The following is a 25,520-nucleotide window of genomic DNA, read 5'->3' on the forward strand; positions in this document are numbered from 1 at the left end:
GGCCCCACACACACCCACCCATTCAGTGGCAGCAGTTGTGCCCCAGTTGTACACTTCACAGCTAGATTTGCATCAAGCACATTCAAAAATACGCCATACTTAACCGTCCCCAGGATGACACCGGGGTAGGTAGCAAAGTCTTTCCTGATCCCAGCTCTGTTCATCTTGGCTTCTTTTAAAAACAATGTAAGCAAGGGTTACTCCAAGCGGAGTCTCCCTTTTTTCCAAAAATTGTGCCCCACACACACCCACCCATTCAGTGGCAGCAGTTGTGCCCCAGTTGTACACTTCACAGCTAGATTTGCATCAAGCACATTCAAAAATACGCCATACTTAACCGTCCCCAGGATGACACCGGGGTAGGTAGCAAAGTCTTTCCTGATCCCAGCTCTGTTCATCTTGGCTTCTTTTAAAAACAATGTAAGCAAGGGTTACTCCAAGCGGAGTCTCCCTTTTTTCCAAAAATTGGGCCCCACACACACCCACCCCTTCAGTGGCAGCAGTTGTGCCCCAGTTGTACACTTCACAGCTAGATTTGCATCAAGCACATTCAAAAATACGCCATACTTAACCGTCCCCAGGATGACACCGGGGTAGGTAGCAAAGTCTTTGCTGAACCATGACTTGTTCATCTTGGCTTCTTTTAAAAACAATGTAAGCAAGGGTTACTCCAAGCGGAGTCTCCCTTTTCTCCAAAATTTGGGCCCCACACACCCACCCCTTCAGTGGCAGCTGTTGTGCCCCAGTTGTACACTTCACAGCTAGATTTGCATCAAGCACATTCAAAAATACGCCATACTTAACCGTCCCCAGGATGACACCGGCGTAGGTAGCAAAGTCTTTGCTGAACCATGACATGTTCATCTTGGCTCCTTTTAAAAACAATGTAAGTAAGGGTTACTCCAAGCGGAGTCTCCCTTTTTTCAAAAAATTGGGCCACACAGACACCTTATCAGTGGCAGCAATTGTGCCCTAGTTGCAAACAGGATGTTTTGATTTGCATCAAGCACATTCAAAAATACGCTATTCTTAACCGTCCCCAGGATGACACCGGGGTAGGTAGCAAAGTCTTTCCTGATCCCAGCTCTGTTCATCTTGGCTTCTTTTAAAAAAACACAGCAATCAAGGGTTACTCCAAGCGGAGTCTCCCTTTTTTCCAAAAATTGTGCCCCACACACACCCACCCATTCAGTGGCAGCAGTTGTGCCCCAGTTGTACACTTCACAGCTAGATTTGCATCAAGCACATTCAAAAATACGCCATACTTAACCGTCCCCAGGATGACACCGGGGTAGGTAGCAAAGTCTTTCCTGATCCCAGCTCTGTTCATCTTGGCTTCTTTTAAAAACAATGTAAGCAAGGGTTACTCCAAGCGGAGTCTCCCTTTTTTTCCAAAAATTGGGCCCCACACACACCCACCCCTTCAGTGGCAGCAGTTGTGCCCCAGTTGTACACTTCACAGCTAGATTTGCATCAAGCACATTAAAAAATACGCCATACTTAACCGTCCCCAGGATGACACCGGGGTAGGTAGCAAAGTCTTTGCTGAACCATGACTTGTTCATCTTGGCTCCTTTTAAAAACAATGTAAGTAAGGGTTACTCCAAGCGGAGTCTCCCTTTTTTCAAAAAATTGGGCCACACATACACCCACCCCTTCAGTGGCAGCAGTTGTGCCCCAGCTGTACACTTCACAGCTAGATTTGCATCAAGCACATTCCAAATCCACAAGCATTTACTCTCCCCAGGATGACACAGGGGTAGTAAATTCCTGGTGGATCCATGACTTGTTCATTTTGATGAACGTTAGTCTGTCCACATTGTCACTGGACAGACGCGTGCGCTTATCTGTCAGCACACACCCAGCAGCACTGAAGACACGTTCAGAGACAACGCTGGCAGCTGGACACGACAAAATCTCCAAGGCGTAACTGGAGAGCTCTGGCCATTTTTCTAGATTTGAAGCCCAAAATGAGCAAGGCTCCATTTGCAAAGTCATGGCATCGATGTTCATTTGGAGATACTCCTGTATCATCCTCTCCAGCTGTTGACTATGTGTCAGACTTGTTGTCTCTGGTGGCCTTGCAAAGGAGGGTCTAAAAAAATTATGAAAAGATTCCATAAAATTGCTGTTACCAGCACCAGATACAGTCCTACTGGTACGGGTAGACTGTTGAAGATGACGAGACCGTCCCATGTTTGTCAAGTTACAACTGGGAGAATCACTCCCTGCACCTGCACGGTTGTTTGATGGAAAAGCCGAGCTAAGATCGAGTAACAGCTTCTGCTTATACTCCTGCATACGTGCGTCCCTTTCTATGGCTGGAATTATGTCCCAAAATTTGGACTTGTACCGGGGATCTAATAGTGTGGTAATCCAGTAGTCATCATCACTTCTAATTTTGACAATACGAGGGTCATGTTGGAGGTAGTGCAACAAGAAGGCACTCATGTGTCTTGCGCAGCCATGCGGACCAAGTCCACGCTGTGTTTGTGGCATAGAGGTGCTACCCGTTCTTTCTTCCTCTGACATCTCCCCCCAACCTCTTTCAACTGAAATTTGACCAAGGTCTCCCTCATCTGCTGAGTCTTCCATGTCCATGGACAGTTCGTCCTCCTTTTCTTCATGTTCTCCTGCACCTTCCTCAACATTTCGCCTGCTACTATGCGCCCTTGTTGATCCCTTTCCCCCATGGTCCCATGCCTGCTGCGTTGGTGATGATGAACGTCTGGACCTTGGTGATGTTGTTGTCCCTTGCGCATATGAATCCTCCTGTAGTTCCTCCCCTTCCTGTTGTCCCACCCCCTGACTCCGAATAGTGTTTAGCGTGTGCTCCAGCATGTAAATGACTGGAATTGTCATGCTGATAATGGCATTGTCAGCGCTAAACATATTCGTTGCCATGTCGAAACTGTGCAGAAGGGTGCAGAGGTCCTTGATCTGAGACCACTCCATCAGGGTGATCTGCCCCACCTCTGCATCTCGTTGGCCCAGGCTATACGTCATGACATATTGCACCAGGGCTCGGCGGTGCTGCCACAGTTGCTGTAACATGTGGAGAGTCGAATTCCAGCGTGTCGCCACATCGCATTTCAGGCGATGAACCGGCAGGCCGAAAGACTTCTGGAGAGATGCAAGTCGCTCAGCTGCGGCGATTGAACGGCGGAAGTGAGCAGACAGTTTTCGTGCCCTGGTCAGAAGGCCATCTAGGTCGGGATAGTGTGTTAAGAATTGCTGGACAACAAGGTTCAACACGTGAGCCATACAAAGCACGTGTGTCACCTTGCCCAGGCGAAGGGCCGCACCCAGGTTTGCAGCATTGTCGCACACGGCCTTACCAGGCTGCAGGTTGAGTGAAGACAACCATTTATTAAACTCAGACCGCAGAGCTGACCACAACTGCTCAGCTGTGTGACTCCTATTCCCAAGACATGTCAAGCTAAAGACCGCCTGATGCCGTTGCGCTCTGCTGCCAGCATAGTAATGAGGGGTGCGTGATTCCTTCTGCGCAGTGAGAACGCTGGTGGCCTGACCAGGCAGGCTTAGGGCGGAGGTGGAGGACCCAGATGAGGTGGAGGAGGCAGAAGCAGTGGCGGAACTTGGACAGACAGAGGATTGACACACAAGTCGTGGGGACGGCAAGACTTGTGCAGCAGACCCTTCACCATCTATCACCATAGTTACCCAGTGCCCAGTCAGCGACTTGTAACGTCCCTGTCCATGCTTACTGGTCCAAGTATCGGTGGTGAAATGCACCCGTTCACACACAGAGTTTCTCAAGGAACCGGTGATGTTGTGTGCGACATGCTGGTGTAGCGCGGGCACACCTTTCTTAGAGAAGTAGTGGCGACTAGGCATCTGGTACTGGGGCACAGCGACAGACATAAGGTCTCTAAAATCCTGTGTGTCCACTAGGCGGAAAGGCAGCATTTCGGTAGCCAAGAGCTTACAGAGGGATAGAGTCAACCTCTTAGCTTTTTCATGGGTTGCAGGAAATGGCCTTTTATTTGACCACATCTTAGGGACAGAGATCTGGCTGCTGTGTGTAGACGGTGTTGAGTAAGGTGTCCCTGTAAAAATGCAGGTTTGTGAGGAAAGTGCAGGCGGAGACATGATGTTGCCTTCATCCAACGTTGGTGCTATCGATGTCTGAGAGAGCTGTACACACTCACTTGTTTCCCCTTCCAAACCAACTGACGACCTACCAAGCAAACTGCCTGTTGTGGTTACAGTGGTGGAAGTTGTGCGTGGAAAACCAGGTGTGACAGCTGTCCCCACAGTCCTAGAAGATGAAGAGCGCGCGGATGCACTGGAAGGGGCAGGCCGTGGATGGTTCGCTCCGCTAGGCCGCATTGCAGCACGGTGAGCTTCCCACCGGGACCTATGATATTTATTCATGTGACGATTCATGGAAGAAGTTGTCAAACTGCTGAGGTTTTGACCTCTACTAACAGAATCACGACAAATTTTACACATCACATAATTTGGGCGATCTTTTTCTATGTCAAAAAAGGACCAGGCTAGGCAAGGCTTAGAGGGCATGCGACCTGCTGAGCCCCCCCGACTAGTGCTCAGAGGCAGAGTGGTGGCTGATGATGCAGTTGTAGACGTGCTACCAGTGCTCCGACTCTGTCCAGGAAGGTGCAAGGTAACTTCGTCGTCGGTTGCATCCTCCTCCACCGCCTCTGCTGACTTCCTCGAGTGCCTGACTGGGGGTTGACAGTAGGTGGGATCTAGAACTTCATCATCAATTGTTGTGTTTGCACTCCCCTCACCCTCAGACCGAGCCTCTTCTTGCCCTGACCGAATATTTAAGTTGTCATCCCAATCTGGTATCTGGGTCTCATCGTCATCAGTATGTTCCTCATTGTCTATAACCACAGGTGTTACAGTTTGTGACAAAGGGTCAACATTACACTCAGAAACTGGGTCCTCACGGCCTGAATCAGAGTCACAAAGGTTCTGGGCATCACTGCAGACCATTTCCTGGTCTGTACTCACTGTAGCTTGGGAGCAGACCTCTGATTCCCAGGCTATAGTGTGACTGAACAGCTCTGCAGACTCAGCCATCTCAGTTCCACCATACTGTGCAGGGCTGATGGAGACTTCAGAGCTGGGAGAAAGCAAGTTTGATTGGGATGACAACTCAGAGGACTGGTGTTTTTTGGATGCGGTACTTGAAGTGGCTGAGAGGGCACTTGTTGGACCACTTGAGATCCATTCAAGCATTTTCCTTTTTTGGCCATCATCTAGCTTTTTTCCTGTTATTCGTGTCCGTAAAAAAGGGAGCACATCGGATTGTCCACGGTAAGTAGTAGACATCTTACTTTTGCTGGTAGATGGTCTATCTTCAGCAGATGATAATGGAGCTTTGCCACCTTCCCCACGGACAAACCCTTTTTTTCCTTTTCCACCACGCCTCTTCCCCTTTCCACCAGCATCTGTCATTTTGCCACTCATGTTGATTGCGACAAGATTGTGCACTGAAAATGTGGTAGTAAAAATTGAGAGGTGGTGTAGATTGCAGCGGTGGTCTAGCTTTATTAACAGCAGAATAATAAAGAATAAATATCCCTGACAATGCAACTATGGCCCTTAAACTGGCAGCATAAATTTCTAGTATAATGGCTTAGTAACAATGACTTGGAGTGTGCAATGCAGGCAGACGTGCTGCAAATATCTTTGCACTAGTGGGACTATACAGAAGTCCAATAGCCACGTTTAGGATGACACTAAGTTCACTCAGTGTTTGCTAGTATAATGGCTTAGTTATAATGAGTTTGAGTGTGCAATGCAGGCAGAGGTGCTGCAAATATCTGTGCACTACTGGGACTATACAGAAGTCCAATAGCCACGTTTAGGATGACACTAGGTACACTCAGTGTTTGCTAGTATAATGGCTTAGTTATAATGAGTTTGAGTGTGCAATGCAGGCATAGGTGCTGCAAATATCTGTGCACTACTGGGACTATACAGAAGTCCAATAGCCACGTTTAGGATGACACTAGGTACACTCAGTGTTTGCTAGTATAATGGCTTAGTTATAATGAGTTGGAGTGTGCAATGCAGGCAGACGTGCTGCAAATATCTTTGCACTAGTGGGACTATACAGAAGTCCAATAGCCACCTTTAGGATGACACTAAGTTCACTCAGTGTTTGCTAGTATAATGGCTTAGTTATAATGAGTTGGAGTGTGCAATGCAGGCTGACGTGCTGCAAATATCTGTGCACTACTGGGACTATACAGAAGTCCAATAGCCACGTTTAGGATGACACTAGGTACACTCAGTGTTTGCTAGTATAATGGTTCAGTTATAATGAGTTGGAGTGTGCAGAGGACAGGAGGGTACAGTGCCAGGGTTGTGGGTCTCTGGGTAGAGGAATGGAAGCCTGCCTTTCTATTCCCTCCTAATGGGGAAATGCAGCGAGGAAATCCCTGACCTTAGCTACACAGACGCTGTCATCTTGTGTAGCTGTTAAACTCTGTTTTCAGGACCTGTCACCTATGGCTCTGACCCTGCCCGTATGAGCCCTTAAAAGGACTGATAGAAAGTGCTATCCCTATGCTGTCCAGCGCTGTGTATGGAGCGCATACAGCAGTATCGGCGATAGGACTCAGGACGGAGCTGCGCCAGTGATGTCTGACACCAAGGATGCAGAAGAGATAATGGCGTCCGGACGGGCAGATACTCGTTTTTATAATGCAGGGACATGTGACATGGACATCCTATCACACATGCCGTTGTTTCTCTGGCTAAAAGTCCACTTAGCTGTGTGTGTGTCTGGGATTGGCTGACATGCTGGCCCTCCCCACTACACGCGCGCGCTTAGGGAAGGAAGACAAGGAAAAAAAAAAAATGGCGATCGCCATTTTCCATACAGCAGTGATCTGAAGGCGCTGTTCCCGCACACTATACACTGAAATGTCATAATAGTGTGAGTCACAGAGTGACTTACACTATTACAGCGGAAAGTCAGCTAGTAATTAGCTGTTTTTTTGCTGCTAGAACCGTTATTGAACGTATCTAGAACTATCGAGCTTTTGCAAAAAAGCTCGAGTTCTAGTTCGATCTAGAACAGCCCCCAAAATCACTCGAGCCGCGAACTGGAGAACCACGAACCACGAACCGCGCTCAACTCTAGTTCTCAAGTTAATGGCGGTGGACAGGATATGGGTGGACACAATGTATAATCTTGTGAATGTACGCAGTTTCTAGTGTAGAAGGAATAGGGGACCAGCTGAGAAATGTTGAAATTGCAAAAAAGAGAAGTGTTAGTTTTTCTATTTGAAGATCTGTGAAATGAGGTTAAATGAGACCAGCAAATTTAGCATGAAGAAATTTGTGACAGAAAGTGAGAAGCATGTTGGAAAAAAAATGGAGAATTCTCCTCAAGGGGGCAGGAATGGCTGCCCCATGGGGTGAGATTAGATGAGGAAAGATTGAGATAAAGGATATGATATTGATAGAATATCAAGGGAAGTGAAAATATTGAGATGGATTGAAGAAATGTAATTCTGAATCTAGTAAATACACTACATGTACTGTATATTGCCTGTTTGTGAAAATGGCTTCTCCCAGGACCATTAGAACGCAACGCCCTCCACCCTATAAGTTGTCCCCATAGGTTGGACTTGTGTATTGTCTGTGGAGCACTGTGTCCACATAAGCCCAACCCAATATTTCCTGTCCTGAATGTTGATGGCACGTCCCATGTCCCTCCTTCTCTGGCCTCTTTGGATGCCATTTTATTCTGGCCAACACCTAGTTCCTCTTTGGCAGTCATTTTCATTAAGACACTACCTACCTCTTTTTTCGGCCATTTTAACTCAATCACTACATACTTCATCTTCAGACGCCATTTTATTATGGCCAACACCTAATATTTTTTTCAGCCGCCATCTTAGGACCCAAAGCCACTGCTCTGTTTATTGCTAGAGCAGCTGACTCTGCAGACGGACATAAAGGCCTGAAATCCACACTATGGTTTTTGGTCATTTATGCGTTTGTTCCCCATTGTGTTCTCACTAATGAACCTTAACAAAGGACATTGCTAATAATCCAGTGAACACTTTTTTCCTTCACTTTTGCATATTTGTTTTTGCTGTACCTAGTATACAATTTTAGATCATATCAATAGACTGCTCACTATTTTGTTCTGTTGGATATTGAGTATTTTTTTGCCTATGGCAGTTGCTACTTAGCCTAGTTTTGAGGTAATCTCGCTTGTATATTATCCTGCCTGGTAACCATCGGCATTAGGACAGATCAATAGACTCGGGAAAAAGTAAGGAAAGACTTCTGGCTATCTCCAAAGGGGGGAATGTTATGGACAAGATTATGAACTATTATGAAGTATTAAGAGTTATATGAAGATATCCAAAAACCAGGTTTAAGATGGTGTTTGAACTGTGTGCCACACCTATATCTGCATTCAGACATAAGACTCATCACTCTAGACTTAGTGACAAGTGAATCATGCTGACATAGCTTAATATAAATGAGGAAGCAAGCACATATAGAGTATATATATATATATATATATATACAGAATAAGCTATGATAGATTACCCAATAGGAGACGTGTTACGTATTCTTGGCTCTTAGCCAACTAGTTCCTTTTAAATGTTTGTGGACTTCCGTATTAAACCAGTCATATTTTCTATGCAGATCAGTGTCATTTCTCTGGCCTGTATGGAAGAATAGTATGCATGCTACTAACAAATGACTTATGATTTGGATGCAGACGGGGTTAAGGTAGATGCACAATTAGATTGCATCACTGTAAATTTATGGCCTGCCTTAACAAATGGCGCCCGAACGTACCTTAGGACGGAAACTTCTGGATGACGGATGGCTATGCTGACACCTTGATTCGAAAAGGCAACTACACGAGAGGGGAGAATGCGCATCTCCAACAGCAGGTGAGAATATTTCTCTTATCTCACCTTGCAGACCTCATGCATGTACTTGCATTTCGAAAGGGGGGGTTGGGCTGTCCCAGTCTAGACACCTAATGACCGCGATCTCGAATGAGATAAGCTGTCCTAAGAGATCCCACCTGGTCATGTCAGTTTTACCTTAAGCTGTCTGCATAAGGTTAAATGTTAAATGTAATGTGTTATGGTTTTTTTTGTCTGTCCTGTGGAAAAAGCAGAAGTTCCAAGTTTCATTTTCCTTGAGTTAACGTTAGAGGAAAATGAGGAAGTGTCACGGTATAATAGCAGCTGTGTGAAAAAAGAGGAACTTATACTTTGTAAAATATAACTGTTCAGGTGGCAGAAGGTATACTGTCATATACACCTATGTATGTGTGATGTGTCATCAATAATTGATGTTTGATAATGTCTTGGACCTGGTCTTTCGGGATAGAAGATTTGAAAGGGGGTTTTTCTATGTACAGGTGCAGTGTTATGAAAGGAGGGTGAGGAAGCCCTGACTGTTACCTGGTACGGTTTTCTTGCTAAGCAGTGAGTTGAACGTTGTATGCGTACTCATTGGTCTTGTTTTAGTGGATGTCAATGTATTCGATTACTTAGGATTGAATACATTGGGGAGAATCCTTAACCTTTGCCTTAATCAGAGTTATTGAGTCTTGGATGGACCGTCCTCATGAGGTGTATATAGTTTGAACAGATTTTGCTAGTACTCGAGGTATCAACAACAGCTGGTGGTGTTATTGTTGTAAAATGTACGCAGTTTCTGATGTAGAACACCGTAGAAATGTGGAAATTGAAAAAAGAGAAGTGTTAGTTTTCTATTTGAAAATCTGTGAATGAGGTCAAATTAGACCAGCAGGTTTAATTGTAAGTGACACACGTATCTTCAAAAAGAGAATGGAGAATTCTCCCACAGGGGGAGATTAGATGAGAATTGATTGAAGGTACAGGATGTGATATGGAATGTCAAGGGAAGTGAAAGTATAGAGATGGATTGAAGAAGTGTAATTTTGAATCTAGTAACTACACTATGTGTATTTTGCCTGTCTGTGAAAATGGCTTCTCCAGGCCCATTATTAGAAGCAATGCCCTCCACCCTATAAGCTGTCCCATAGGTTGGACTTGTGTACTGTCTGTGGAGCACTGTGTCCACGTAAGCCCACCCCATTATTTCCTGTCCTGAATGTAGATTTCTTTGTCACTCTGGGTTTTGCCCAGCCCTGGGGTGGGGTATGGTATGGGGCTATTATGTCAGGGGCTGACAGGAGATAGGGATACGCTGGAGGCTCGGCCCTGACCACCATTAGGTCTACCGTCGAGATGACGGCGAGCACAGGGTCCCTGGTCACAGGGTCAACCCAGGGGTCCCTATATAATCCATATTCACAGTGACAGATTGAATACCTCCTGAATGTAGATGGCACAACCCATGTTCACAACCCAACCCTCCCAGGCCTCTTCAGACGCCATTTTTGGCCAACACCTACTTCCTCTTTTAGTGACCGTTTTAACTCAGACACTACATAGTTCCTCTTTTGACGCCATTTTAGTCTGGCCGACACCCAATTCCCTTTACCAGCTGCCATCTTAGGACCCAAATCCACTGCTCTGTTTATTGCTGATTCAGCAGAGGCTGCAGAGCAGGGACCTGAGATCCACACTACGTTTTTGGTCATATATGCAGTTGTGCCCCATTGTGTTCCCACTAATGAACCTTAGCTAAAGACATTGCTGATAAGCCTATGGAAACCTTTTCCTAATCCATTGAACACTTTTTTCCTTCACTTTTGCATATTTGTTTTTGCTGTACCTAGTATACAATTTATTAGACCATATAGACTGCTCACTATTAGTCCTGGTGGACAGTGAATATTTTCTGCCTATGGCAGTTGCTGCTTAGCCTAGTTTTGAGATATTCTCGCTTGTATGTTATCCTGCTTGGTATATTGCACAAGAGTTCTCTGATGTAGAGGGTAGAGGATCATGTGGTCCTAAGGGGATTCTGATCATCAGGAGTTGGCATATATTAGGGTTTTTGTTGGCAGCACCCAGTGATCCTTTGTGTCTTAGTTAGCAGGGTCTGACAGGAGATAGGGATACGCTGGAGGCTTGACCCTGACCACCATTAGGTCTACCGTCGAGATGAGGGAGAGTGCAGGGTCCCCAGTTACAGGGTCAGCACAGGAGAGGTAGAGTAGGCACGCTCCACTGCTACTTCTAGTTGTGTGTATGTGTGGCGCCCTGGCCTAGCCAGGTTGTCACAGATAACATACAAACACCACCCCACCCCCACTAGACCGGGACACCAGCCAAACAAAAACCCTTGTTGCCTCCCTCCAGTGTCTGATGTCCACACCAGGTGGGGCGGAGCTAAGCGGTTGGCCCCACCCACCGAGGAGTTCACAGGCCTGGAGGCGGGAAAAAGTGACAGAACAGTCAGAGAACAGTGTAGGAGTTTGAAGAGTGAGGAGTAAGCACTTGGGTGTCTGGGTTTGTGGCCCAGGCACTAACAGCAAGGTTGGCAGACGGTGGTGGCCGTCTGCAGGAGTGGTGGAGCAACGCAGAACCGTAGGACCAGGGACGGGTGATGGCCCGCCGGTACCGACCGGGGAGCGAAGTGAAGCCAGCACACACAGGCAGGGCCATCGTACCCCGATCAGGCTTGGAGCCGCCGACAATAGTCAGATCTGAATGTGACTGGAACTGCAGGGGTTTCACAACAGCAAAAGTCCCGATTGAAGGCAACAGCACACACCGTGAGGGTATACAGCTACCGCCTAAGGCTAGAGACCCAAGGGCCAGCATCTGCGGGCAAACTGGCTCCTCCGGTACCCATACACCGGGGAGCGGACTACCGCTGGGAATCCATAGTAGTCAGAAAGAGAACATCAAGGTGCAGGGAAAGACAGCCGCCATCACCTGTCCGGGGAGAAGCACTGCAGCCGGCTACACCCATTGCTCTTTCTTACAAAATTGGGTATAGTCCTTTGTATCAGGTCTCCGAGAGCCCATATGCAAACAACTACAGCTGGTAACTCCTGATTACACCCAAGACACCCTCCTTCAAGTGGCAAGACGTATGGAGATGAATCTAGCAACTTGCAAGATCACCCCAAGATCACCCCACATACAGATGTGCTGCATTCACAGCCACCTGAAGAGTATCATCACGTCATCTCCAGCCCAGAAGTCATTCTACCTGTTTGCCATGGAGGAAGACAGCAGCCCTTTGAATACTACTCAGCCAGATTGAACATCTACCTAAAACACCAGTTGAAGATCAATGCCCATATGACATCACTGCACCCTGACAAAGTCACCATCTCTCGGTGTGCGGTCCTTAATCCTGCTAAACTTTTCCCTCTTCCAAGGGGGGAGTGTCCCACTCCTGACACCTTGGTGGAAAAGGTAGTCGACGCTGGCATAGTTGAGGCAGGAAACTCTGCATTCGATACAGTGACGGATACACCTTTGGACCCTGACTTAACTCCTTTGTGGATGGATCAAGATGTGCATCAAGAAGGCGGTTCCACACGGGTATGGTGGTAATAGCAGAAGACGTTGTGCTGATAGAGCAGTCACTACCCGCATGCTTGTCTGTAAAAGAAGCAGAGGTATGTGCTCTCACTGAAACCTGCAAGATGGCAGACAACATCTACTCTTTATGGAAGACAAGAGACTTGATCACCGCCAATGGAACTGTACGCCACCATGAGGCCATAGAAGAACTGATGGAAGCTTTGCTATTGCCAGACAGAGTCGCGGTGAGCAGGGTTGAGGCCTACATTGGAGGAGTCAAGGGAAGCAGTAAGAAATGCCCTCGCTGACAGAACATCCAAAGAAACCCCAAGACCACTTACCACAGAAACAGTTAGTCAATCTGTGCTTTTTAAATGACCCCGATGTGAAGAAGAAAGGAAAGATGGAAAGTCTTGAGAAAACATTGTCCTGACCCTACAAGAGCAAGTCTCAGAAGAAGAAGAGGACTGAGATAGGGTGCGGCTGTGGGCTCCCGGAGACCATAGGAAGTGGCTAGTGATTTGCTTTTACTGCCAGCCAAAGAGATATGGCGGGCCTTAGGGGTACTGCACACACAGCGAGATCGCTACTGAGATTGCTGCTGAGTCACGTTTTTTGTGACCTCATTAGCGATCTCACTGTGTGTGACACTGAACAGCGATCTGGCCCCTGCTGTGAGATCGCTGCTCATTACACACAGCCCTGGTTCGTTTTTTTATTGTTGCTCTCCCGCTGATAAGCCCACATCGCTGTGTGTGACAGCGAGAGAGCAACAATCCTGAATGTGCAGGGAGCAGGAGCCGGCGTCTGACAGCCTGCGGTAAGCTGTAACTAAGGGCGGCTTTGCACGTTGCGACATTGCACGTGCGATGTCGATGGGGTCAAATCGAAAGTGACGCACATCCGGCGTCGCAGTCGATATCCCAACGTGTAAATCCTTTTTGATACGATGAACGAGCGCAAAAGCGTCGTTATCGTATCATCGCTGCAGCCTCCGACATTTCCATAATGCCTGTGCAGCGACAGGTGCGATGTTGTTCCTCGCTCCTGCGGCAGCACACATCGCTGTGTGTAAAGCCGCAGGAGCGAGGAACATCACCTTACCTGCCTCCCGGCTGCAATGAGAAGGACAGAGGTGGGCGGGATGTTTACATCCTGCTCATCTCCGCCCCTCCACTTCAATTGGCCGCCTGCCGTGTGACGTCGCTGTGACGCCGCACGACCCGCCCCCTTAGGAAGGAGGCGGGTCGCCGGCCAGAGGGCCAGGTATGTGCGTGTGAAACTGCCGTAGCGATAATAATTGCTACGGCAGCTTTCACTAGATATTGCACGTGCGACGGGGGCGGGACTATCGCTGCAGCATCGGTAACACATTGTTACCGATGTCGCAGCGTGCAAAGCCCGCCTTAGGTAAATGTCGCGGGCGGGGAGGAGGGTGTCAGCACACTACGCTCACCCCCTTCTGCTCGGGTCCGGCGGCTGCTGCTCAGTGGTGGCTCGAGCGGTGGGCCGGATCCCGGGGGCTTCTCGAGCGGCACTCCTCGCCCGTGAGTGAAAGGGGATTGTTGGGTGTGGGGATGATTATTGTCCGTGACCCCACCCACGGTTGTGGTGATTTCACCACCGCTGCTCTATACGGGGCTCCCGGGGAAGGTGATGCGGAGCAGCCAGGTGTTGTGTTGCCCCTCCGTGGGTAGGGGTTGGTGATCCCGGGGCCCGGTGATGGAGGTGGAGGTGCAGGGCCTGGTGGGCGCAGGGACGCGGGGGCAGCGCTGTGCCTTGCGGCACTGTGGTACTCACTCAGCCTGAGACGTGACACAGTTTTTACGGTAAACCAAACGGCTGGATAGACGGTCCCACGGACGGCTGCACTTGCTCTCCCAGTAGGTGACGGTGATGTCCCTTTTCCTTGCACCTTGATGTACTTGTTGGTTGCGATGGTCCCCACCGGTAACCCGCTCCCCGGCTTCAAGCTGGACCGGGGGAGCTCTACTCTTTGCCCGCAGGCGCTGGCCCTGGGGAAACTGGTGCCCTGGCGGTGGCGGTGTCTCCCCTGTAATGGTTGAGCTGTTGCCTTCAATCGGGACTTTGTTGTTGGGGGATCTGCGTCCCCGTCACTGACGGATTCGGCAAATTTGGTGACTCCTAGCCTTGCCAGGGTCCGAGAGGCCCCTGCCCTGGTGCTGACTGTCCTTCGGAACACTGCTCCAGACCGCCGGGCACACAGCCAACGGGGTCCTTCCAGGAACTTCCAAACGGTCCCCCTCCAGACAGTCACCGCCGTTGCTGACCTTGCTGATCTGTCCCTACACAAAGCTGGACCCTTCAGGCTTTCCTTCCTTCTTGTCACCTCACTTGCTTTCCTCCTTTTCCACTTTTCTACTTTCACTACTTTCACTTCGCTGTTTACTCAAGCTTGTCCCTGAGCTAACTCCTTCACTCTTGCCCTGCCTGGGCTCATCTGCCTGGTTTCTCCCGCCTCCAGAGCTGTGTCCTCCTTGGTGGGCGGAGCCAACCGCCTGGCCCACCCCCTGGTGTGAATCATCAGCCTCTGGAGGAAGGCAACAAGGATTTCTGGTTAGCTGCGGTGTTCCTAGCTGGGATGTAGGGTGTGGTGGTGTGTGACCTGTGTCCCCTGGCTTGCCCAGGGTGACACATTCCCCCTTAGCAAAATGCAGACCGTCCGCGGGCTGCCGTCCAACACCGGTTTTATTTTTCTGAAAAAGATAACATGGTAATGGTAACACATATATACATTTTTAATAATAACTCATCCCAAGACGGGGGAGGCACATTTCTTTAACGTTTCTTTAACGGTTTACGGTTACGGTTTCCGCTCTCTCCCACCCAAGCAACCTGGCCCTGATGCTGCCCCTAAAGCCCAGGCAGCACCCCTTGACCCACAGTCCAGCACAAGTTACCCGAGCGGGATCTGTCCTTGCCCTCCAGAGGGTAGCCACCGGTTCCTTTGGTGGCTGGGCCCTAGCCTGCTCTGCTCAGGGCCCTCCCTCCAACCTGCCTCTCCGGAGGCGGCATTGCGGAAAACGGTAACGGTAAACAACATATTTACAAGCCACTAACGTTTGTGGTTGCCCTGCAAGTTCACGGGCTTGTCCATGGATAGTTCCCATGCCAAACTTTAAACGGTCCCCACGGGGACAACGGTGCCGGCTCCAGCCGGTTGCAAATCACGGTGCAAATCAGGTAAAACTTCGGTAATCATCATTTTTCTTTTCATTCTTTCAAACTTCTTAAACTTTTCAAACAAACAAAATGGTGGTCCCAACGGGGACGGTGCACCGGGCATCCGCTGCTCTACTCCAGGCCTTCAGGCTCTTGTGCTCCTTCCAAGGGAGGGGGCGCGGTGCTTGCTCGGGCCTCTGGGCTGCCCTTTAGTTTAGCGTCCAGCGCGAACCACCCCCGCTCCCCACAGTGCCGGGTGTATTGCACAATGTCGCCCGGCATCAGGTTGCGGCCGGGATGCTCTTCAGGCAGGTGGGCATTCACATCCCGCCGGGCTATAAACACTTCGGCCTCCAGGCCCGGTTCGTAGATGAACCCATAGCCCCGGCGGACATCAAACCGCCTCACCTGCCCCACGTACAACGGGCCCCGGACACGGAACGTGGCCTGGCGGAGATTTTCCTTTTCCCGGATAGCTCGGGCCACCAGCTCAGCCTTCTTCCGCTCCCTCTCGGCGATCTCCAGGCCCAGCGGTACCGGCTCCCTATCCCAATACGGCGCTGCCGCCAGCGCCGGCGCACGGGTCGGGCCCCGCGGGACATCCTGGACGTTGCCCACTGTCAGGAATCTGGGCCGCATGTCCCGCGGTGTCTTGGCCTTGGGCGCCGCCTTGCAGCAACAACCCGGCGCTACCTCAGCCGAGGTGTGGGGGATGGGCATAGGGGCTTTCCGCTGCTGGGCCTTCGGCGCGGAGCGGGTCATCGGCTCCGGCTCGGGGAATTTCTCAGGGGATGCCTCCGGTTCAACCTTCGGGATCTTCCACGGTAACACCTCCGGTGTGCCGCGGGCTCCGGCTACAGGTCGGCCCGCCTGGGCGGGGACGCTGGGTACTGCTACCGGTTGCGGTGGTAGCAGGCCTAGTGGCGGGGTCACGGCCTCCGGGACGGGTGGCGAGGGAGGCAGCGGGGGGAGAGGGCTTGGACCGGGCCCCACAGCCGCGATGACCGGCCCTTCAAGGGCATCGGGACGTGGGTCACTCACCCTCCCTTGCTCCGCTTCCTCCTCGCGTCTCCGCACGGTGGCTACAACGTCCGCCATGTCGGCCTCCCACTCCTCCATGAGGAGCTGCATCCTGACCTGCAGCCTTTGGTAGAGCTGCGCGGTTCGGATTTCCACCCACGCCGCGGTTCCAGGCGCGGGGGCTACGGTGTCGCGGGACGGCATCCACATGATGGCTTTCTCTTCCAAGAACGGTATATTCGCAGAGTCCTGATGTCCCTGCTTTTATAGCTGCAGCTACATGCGTCCAGCCGCCATCGCGTCCCCCTTAGCTCTTTCCGGCCCCTCCTCTCTCGGGGCGGAGTTTTGGCCTTCGCGCCTCTACTGCTCGAGAAGACGCTCGAGCGGGAACTTTTCGCGCCAAAGATGGCGGCTTCTGAAATTTTTCTGCCGGATACCTCCGGCGGTAACAAGGCGCACCTCTACCAGACGGCAGAGCGGTAAGATCCTGTTCGTGACGCCAAGTTGTCGCGGGCGGGGAGGAGGGTGTCAGCACACTACGCTCACCCCCTTCTGCTCGGGTCCGGCGGCTGCTGCTCAGTGGTGGCTCGAGCGGTGGGCCGGATCCCGGGGGCTTCTCGAGCGGCACTCCTCGCCCGTGAGTGAAAGGGGATTGTTGGGTGTGGGGATGATTATTGTCCGTGACGCCACCCACGGTTGTGGTGATTTCACCACCGCTGCTCTGTACGGGGCTCCCGGGGAAGGTGATGCGGAGCAGCCAGGTGTTGTGTTGCCCCTCCGTGGGTAGGGGTTGGTGATCCTGGGGCCCGGTGATGGAGGTGGAGGTGCAGGGCCTGGTGGGCGCAGGGACGCGGGGGCAGCACTGTGCCTTGCGGCACTGTGGTACTCACTCAGCCTGAGACGTGACACAGTTTTTACGGTAAACCAAACGGCTGGATAGACGGTCCCACGGATGGCTGCACTTGCTCTCCCAGTAGGTGACGGTGATGTCCCTTTTCCTTGCACCTTGATGTACTTGTTGGTTGCGATGGATCCCCACCGGTAACCCGCTCCCCGGCTTCAAGCTGGACCGGGGGAGCTCTACTTTTTGCCCGCAGGCGCTGGCCCTGGGGAAACTGGTGCCCTGGCGGTGACGGTGTCTCCCCTGTAATGGTTGAGCTGTTGCCTTCAATCGGGACTTTGTTGTTGGGGGATCTGCGTCCCCGTCACTGACGGATTCGGCAAATTTGGCGACTCCTAGCCTTGCCGGGGTCCGAGAGGCCCCTGCCCTGGTGCTGACTGTCCTTCGGAACACTGCTCCAGACCGCCGGGCACACAGCCAACGGGGTCCTTCCAGGAACTTCCAAACGGTCCCCCTCCAGACAGTCACCGCCGTTGCTGACCTTGCTGATCTGGCCCTACACAAAGCTGGACCCTTCAGGCTTTCCTTCCTTCTTGTCACCTCACTTGCTTTCCTCCTTTTCCACTTGTCTACTTTCACTACTTTCACTTCGCTGTTTACTCAAGCTCGTCCCTGAGCTAACTCCTTCACTCTTGCCCTGCCTGGGCTCATCTGCCTGGTTTCTCCCGCCTCCAGAGCTGTGTCCTCCTTGGTGGGCGGAGCCAACCGCCTGGCCCACCCCCTGGTGTGAATCATCAGCCTCTGGAGGAAGGCAACAAGGATTTCTGGTTAGCTGTGGTGTTCCTAGCTGGGATGTAGGGTGTGGTGGTGTGTGACCTGTGTCCCCTGGCTTGCCCAGGGCGACACATAAACATCGGGTAACCAAGGTGGCTACCCATATTTACCTTCGTTACCAGCCGCCGCAACTCTCACTCTGCCAGTGCCGGCTCCTGCTCCCTGCACATGCTAAGTTAAGCGGTGTGAGCTGGTAACTAAGGTAATCTAAGATCACCAGATCTTAACCCAATTGAGCATGCCTTTCCCTTGCTCAAATCCAGACTTAAGACGGAAAGACCCACAAACAAGCAAGACCTGAAGGCTGCGGCTGTAAAGGCCTGGCAAAGCATTAAGAAGGAGGAAACCCAGCGTTTGGTGATGTCCATGGGTTCCAGACTTAAGGCAGTGATTGCCTCCAAAGGATTCGCAACAAAATATTGAAAATAAAAATATTTTGTTTGGGTTTGGTTTATTTGTCCAATTACTTTTGACCTCCTAAAATGTGGAGTGTTTGTAAAGAAATGTGTACAATTCCTACAATTTCTATCAGATATTTTTGTTCAAACCTTCAAATTAAACGTTACAATCTGCACTTGAATTCTGTTGTAGAGGTTTCATTTCAAATCCAATGTGGTGGCATGCAGAGCCCAACTCGCGAAAATTGTGTCACTGTCCAAATATTTCTGGACCTAATTGTATATATATATATATATATATATTACAGAATAAGCTATGATAGATTACCCAATAGGAGACGTGTTACGTATTCTTGGCTCTTAGCCAACTAGTTCCTTTTAAATGTTCGTGGACTTCCGTATTAAACCAGTCATATTTTCTGTGCAGATCCGTGTCATTTCTCTGGCCTGTATGGAAGAATAGTATGCATGCTACTAACAAATGACACATGATTTGGATGCAGACGGGGTTAAGGTAGATGCACAATTAGATTGTATCACTGTAAATTTATGGCCTGCCTTAACATCTTGTACAAGAGTTCTCTGATGTAGTGGGTGGAGGATCATGTGAGTGCAAATTTGCCTCATGTATTTGCTGATCACGTGTTGCATTCATCTTTCCTTCAACTTTGACTAGGTTTCCGGTGTCTTTGTAGCTCGCACATCCCCGCATCATCAGCGATCCACCTCCATGCTTTACATTAGGAATGTTGTTCCTTTAATCATAGGCCTTGTTGACACTTCTACAAATGAAGCGTTTATGGTTGTAGACAAAGTTCGATTTTGATCTCATCACTACAAATTACCTTGTTCCAGAAGTTTGGAGGCTTGTGCTATTTGGTTTATTGAAGTTGAGATACTTTTTGACATTTGCACAGTAATGGCTTTCTTCTGGCGACTCGACCATGCAGCCTATTTTTCTTTAAGTGCCTCCTTATTGGGCATCTTGAATCAGCCACACTGCTAGTTTTCAGTGAGTCCTGTATTTCAGCTGATGTTAGTTGTGGGTTTTTCTCTGCATCCCGAACAATTTTCCTGGCAGTTGTGGTCAAAATTATTGTTGGCCCCTGATTTTCAATTTACTAATCACAGTTTGAACACTGGTGACTGGCATTATCAATTCCTTGGATATCATTTTGTATCCCTTTCCTGTGTTATACCGTTCAACTATCTTTTCCCATAGATCTGTTTACAATTATTTTGCTTTCCTCATAACTCACAATCCAGAAATGTCAGTAGCTGGATGAAATATGCAAGAGTCTCTCTGGATCCCAGAAGCTCACTCAGCTTTTATGCACACACACAGATTATAACCAATCAGGTCACAGGTGAGGATGTTACCTTTATTAGCCATTCAAACCCATTTGTGTCAACTTCTGTGCATGATGCTAGGCCAAAATCACCTGGGTACGTGAACTATTCATCAGGGTCATTCAGATGTTGTTAGTTATCATTATGATTTAAAAAGAGAAAACACAGTAGTTTGACAATAAATCGCTTCACCCAACCACTAACCATGAGTGGAAAAAAAGATTTTGTGTTATCATTCATATTCTCTGAAAAAAGGCCAAGAAAGCAAAAAAGCTGCCGGGGTATGTAAACTTTTGAGCACAACTGTATATATTCAAGAACACATTTGGTGTCTTTAGGGGTAGGAACTCGACCACCATCTTACAACTCCATAACCAAGAGAGTTAAGGCAAAATTTTAAAATAATGATGGCCACACAAAATATTGACACTACACTTTGGGCACAATTTGCTCATTTTCATTTAGGAGTATACTCACTTTTGTTGCCAGCAGACTACTGGCCGTGTGATTAATTATTTAGAGGGCACACCAAATTTACACTATTATACAACCTGGACACTTACTACTCTACATTGAATGAAAGTGTCATATCTTCAGTGTTGTCCCATGAAAATTTATAATCAAATATTTACAAAAATGTGAGGGTGTACTCAATTTTATGATATACTGTAAAATATATATATATATATATATATATATATATATACACACAGTACAGACCAATAGTTTGGACACACCTTCTCATTCAAAGAGTTTTCTTTATTTTCATGACTCTGAAAATTGTAGATTTACATTGAAGGCATAGAAACTATGAATTAACACATATGGAATGAAATACTTAAAAAAGTGTGAAACAACTGAAAATATGTCTTACATTCTAGGTTCTTCAAAGTAGCCACCTTTTGCTTTCATTACTACTTTGCACACTCCTTGCATTCTCTTGATGAGCTTCAAGAGGTAGTCACCGGAAATGATTTTCCAACAGTCTTGAAGGAGTTCCCAGAGATGCTTAGCACTTATTGGCCCTTTTGTCTTCACTCTGCGGTCCAGCTCACCCCAAACCATCTTGATTGGGTTCAGGTCTGGTGACTGTAGAGGCCAGGTCATCGGGTGTAGCACCCCATCACTCTCCTTCTTAGTCAAATAGCCCTTACACAGCCTGGAGGTGTGTTAGGGGCCATTATCCTGTTGAAAAATAAATGGTCCAACTAAACGCAAACCGGATGGAATAACACGCCGCTGCAAGATGCTGTGGTAGACATGCTGGTTCTGTATGCCTTCAATTTTGAATAAATCCCCAACAGTGTTACCAGCAAAGCACCCCCACACCATCACATCTTCTCCTCCATGCTTCACGGTGGGAACCAGACATTTAGAGTCTATCCGTTCATCTTTTCTACAAAGACACGGTGGTTGGATCCAAAGATCTCAAATTTGGACTCATCAGACCAAAGCACAGATTTCCACTGGTCTAATGTCCATTCCTTGTGTTCTTTAGCCCAAACAAGTATTTTCTACTTGCTTCCTGTCCTTAGCAGTAGTTTCCTAGCAGCTACTTTACCATGAAGGCCTGCTGCACAAAGTCTCCTCTTAACAGTTGTTTTAGAGATGAGAAGGTGTGTCCAAACTTTTGGACTGTACTATATATTATATATACATATATATACACACACACACACATATATATATATATATATACATATCTATATATATATATATATATATATATATTTATATATATATATATATATATATTTATTGTCACACCCAGACTATTTGTCTTTTCCATGAAAAATCATACTTTTAATTATCAAATGAGTTGCATAATGAATAGAAAATATGATTCAGACATTGACTAGATTAGAAATAATGATTTTTACTTGAAATAATAATTTTCTCCTTCAAACTTTGTTTTTGTCAAAGAATGCTCCTTTGCAGCAATTACAGCTTTGCAGACCTTTGGCATTCTAGCTGTTAATTTGCTGAGGTAATCTGGAGATATTTCACCCCATGCTTCCAGAAGCCCCTCCCACAAGTTGGATTGGCTTGATGGGCACTTTTTGTGTACCATACGGTCAATCTGCTCCCACAACAGCTCAATAGGGTTGAAATCTGGAGTCTGGGCTAGCCACTCCATTACAGATAGAATAGCAGCTGCCTGCTTCTTCCCTAAATAGTTCATGCATAATTTGGAGGTGTGCTTTGGGTCATTGTCCTGTTGTAGGATGAAATTGGCTCCAATGAAGCGCTGTCCACAGGGTATGGCATGGCCCTGAAAAATAGAGTGATAGCCTTCCTTATTCAAAATCCCTTTTCCTTTGTTCTTTTGCCCATATTAATCTTTTCCTTTTATTAGCAAGTCTCAGATATGGCTTTTGCTTTGTCACTCTGCCCTGAAGGCAAGCATCCCGAAGTTGCCTCTTCACTGTAGACATTGACATTGGCGTTTTGTGGGTATTATTTCATGAAGCTGCCAACTGTGGACCGGTGAGGCATCGATTTTTCAAACTAGAGACGTTAATGTACTTGTCTTGTTGCTCAGTTGTACATCGGGGCCTCCCACTTCTCTTTCTACTCTGATTAGAGCCTGTTTGTGCTCTTCTCTGAAGGGAGTAATACACACCGTTGTAGGAAATCTTTGAATTTCTTGGCAATTTCTCTCATGGAATATCCTTCATTACTAAGAACAAGAATAGACTGTCGAGTTTTACATGAAAGTTCTCATTTTCTGGCCATTTTGAGAGTTTAATGGAACGAACAAATGTAATGCTCCAGATTCTCAACTAGCTCAAAGGAAGGTCAGCTTTATAGCTTCTCTAATCAGCAAAACTGTTTTCAGCTGTGCTAACATACTTGCACAAGGGTTTTCAAGGGATTTCTAAACATCCTTTAGCCTTCTAACACAGTTAGCAAACACAATGTAGCATTAGAACATTGAAATGGTGGTTATTTTAAATGGGCCTCTATACACCTATGTAGATATTGCATTAAAAAACAGACGTTTGTAGCTAGAATAGTCATTTACCACATTAACAATGTATAGTGTATTTCTGTTTAATTTAATGTTAGTTTCATTGAATAAAATGTGATTTTCTTTCAAAAATAAGGAAATATCTAGGTGACCCTAAACTTTTGAACTGTAGTGATGTTTGCCAAAATCAATAGAATTTAAATACAAGATATTCTGGGAATGAAGACATTTATTTTAGGAACATCTGGAGTGTGATTTCTGATGGCGTAAAGAAATAGAGACACGGTGATAGCGGTTGTTAGAATGTACGTAGAAAATTGTCAGCATTTGGTGGGAAATGATCCATTGTCCAGGCGTGTATTAAAAAGAAGATAATTAACTATTTTCATAACTAAAACAGTTTCTGCTGTTGTCCTGGAAATGTTTTATCTCCATTGTCTCCCCAGTATTAGGACAATGGATGTGAACAGTACAATGAGCGACTGCTTAAGGGCTGGTGCTGCAGAATATTCCAGCTCTCTCCTGTCCGGTTCAAAGGGTAAAGCTTCTGTAGTGATGTAGTCATACTCCGTGGGACAGATGTCATCGGTGCAGCCACTGCCACTCCCTGAGCCACTTGTTTCTTCACCTTCGAGGAAAAATATAAACAAATGTGTTTTAATATATCAGCGCTTATGTAATAGTAGGGTCTGTATATGTTTCAGTGCCAGCAACATTTAATGACTTTAAAAAGCTGAAATATCAATATTGTTACATGTGGAGAAAAATACCATTAATACTAATAGTGAACATGACCTGATAGATATCATAGCTATAGTGTCTTGTTCTAGAGAAATGCTTTCAAATACAGAACAATGGTGTTGTTTGATGTGTCGGAGGAGAAACTGACTGTAATTAAGTGTATGTGTGTGACGCCCTGGCAAAACCAGGTAGTCACACATAGGCCCCTGCATAACACCTTCCTCACAGGGTTACACACAGCTGGCCTGAAACCCTAGTCACCTCCCCCAGGGAAGGACAGGCACACCAGTGGGCGGGACCAGGCGGATGGAGAACGCCCACCTAGAGACCTGGAGAGCCCTGGGCAGGAAAACAGTCAGATAAGTTTGGAGTCGAGTGGAGTGGAGTAGTAGGAGGTTGAATTTGACTGGCGCCGGGGTTGGAGCCCTGGTGCATTGGCTACGTGGCAGACGGTGGTCCATGTCTAGCAGGAGACGGGATGACGGCAGCCAGAGATCCGTGAGGAAAAAAGCAAATAAGAAAGCCGCGGAGACACCATCACGTGTTTCTCAACGCTGCCAGGAAACTAGCCAGGTCCTTCACCGAGAAGGAACAACCACGGGAAGGGCAGTCTCCAGTCAAGGAGACCACCTATACCAAACATGGTATCCATCCACAGACAGCCGTTTCGGGGTATTTGCCCCTCATCAGTGTGGAGTAGGAATCTGGCTAGTGGGGGCAATGCCTAGTAAAAGACTACTTAAGCAAGCATTGTTGACCTTAGGGAGATCAACATATCCACTGCGGAGACACCATCACGTGTTTCTCAACGCAGTGATTCTAGAGCAACGCCTTCTGGGAAGTATGCAAATAAGAAAGCCGCGGAGACACCATCACGTGTTTCTCAACGCTGCCAGGAAACTAGCCAGGTCTTTCACCGGGAAGGAACAACCACGGGAAGGGCAGTCTCCAGTCAAGGAGACCACCTATACCAAACATGGTATCCATCCACAGACAGCCGTTTCGGGGTATTTGCCCCTCATCAGTGTGGAGTAGGAATCTGGCTAGTGGGGGCAATGCCTAGTAAAAGACTACTTAAGCAAGCATTGTTGACCTTAGGGAGATCAACATATCCACTGCAGAGACACCATCACGTGTTTCTCAACGCAGTGATTCTAGAGCAACGCCCCCTGGGAAGTATGCAAATAAGAAAGCCGCGGAGACACCATCATGTGTTTCTCAACGCTGCCAGGAAACTAGCCAGGTCTTTCACCGGGAAGGAACAACCACGGGAAGGGCAGTCTCCAGTCAAGGAGACCACCTATACCAAACATGGTATCCATCCACAGACAGCCGTTTCGGGGTATTTGCCCCTCATCAGTGTGGAGTAGGAATCTGGCTAGTGGGGGCAATGCCTAGTAAAAGACTACTTAAGCAAGCATTGTTGACCTTAGGGAGATCAACATATCCACTGCGGAGACACCATCACGTGTTTCTCAACGCAGTGATTCTAGAGCAACGCCCCCTGGGAAGTATGCAAATAAGAAAGCCGCGGAGACACCATCACGTGTTTCTCAATGCTGCCAGGAAACTAGCCAGGTCTTTCACCGGGAAGGAACAACCACGGGAAGGGCAGTCTCCAGTCAAGGAGACCACCTATACCAAACATGGTATCCATCCACAGACAGCCGTTTCGGGGTATTTGCCCCTCATCAGTGTGGAGTAGGAATCTGGCTAGTGGGGGC

The 25,520-nt window shown here is 48.1% G+C and overlaps 1 protein-coding gene across 2 annotated transcripts in view; it reads right to left on the minus strand.

The window, feature by feature from the left end:
- Positions 1 to 23,266: 23,266 nt before the first annotated feature.
- GPC6 (glypican 6) overlaps positions 23,267 to 25,520 on the minus strand; it is a 1,296,759-nt gene continuing 1,294,505 nt past the window's right edge. For both annotated transcript variants that reach the window (XM_075336760.1, XM_075336759.1), the window contains one exon: positions 23,267 to 23,683. In XM_075336760.1, coding sequence (XP_075192875.1) covers positions 23,481 to 23,683 — 203 coding nt within the window. In that variant the 3' untranslated portion in view covers positions 23,267 to 23,480. The remainder of the gene's footprint in view (positions 23,684 to 25,520) is intronic.

The sequence above is a fragment of the Anomaloglossus baeobatrachus genome, chromosome 2, assembly GCF_048569485.1.
Source record: "Anomaloglossus baeobatrachus isolate aAnoBae1 chromosome 2, aAnoBae1.hap1, whole genome shotgun sequence".
NCBI classification, from domain to species: Eukaryota; Metazoa; Chordata; class Amphibia; order Anura; family Aromobatidae; genus Anomaloglossus; species Anomaloglossus baeobatrachus.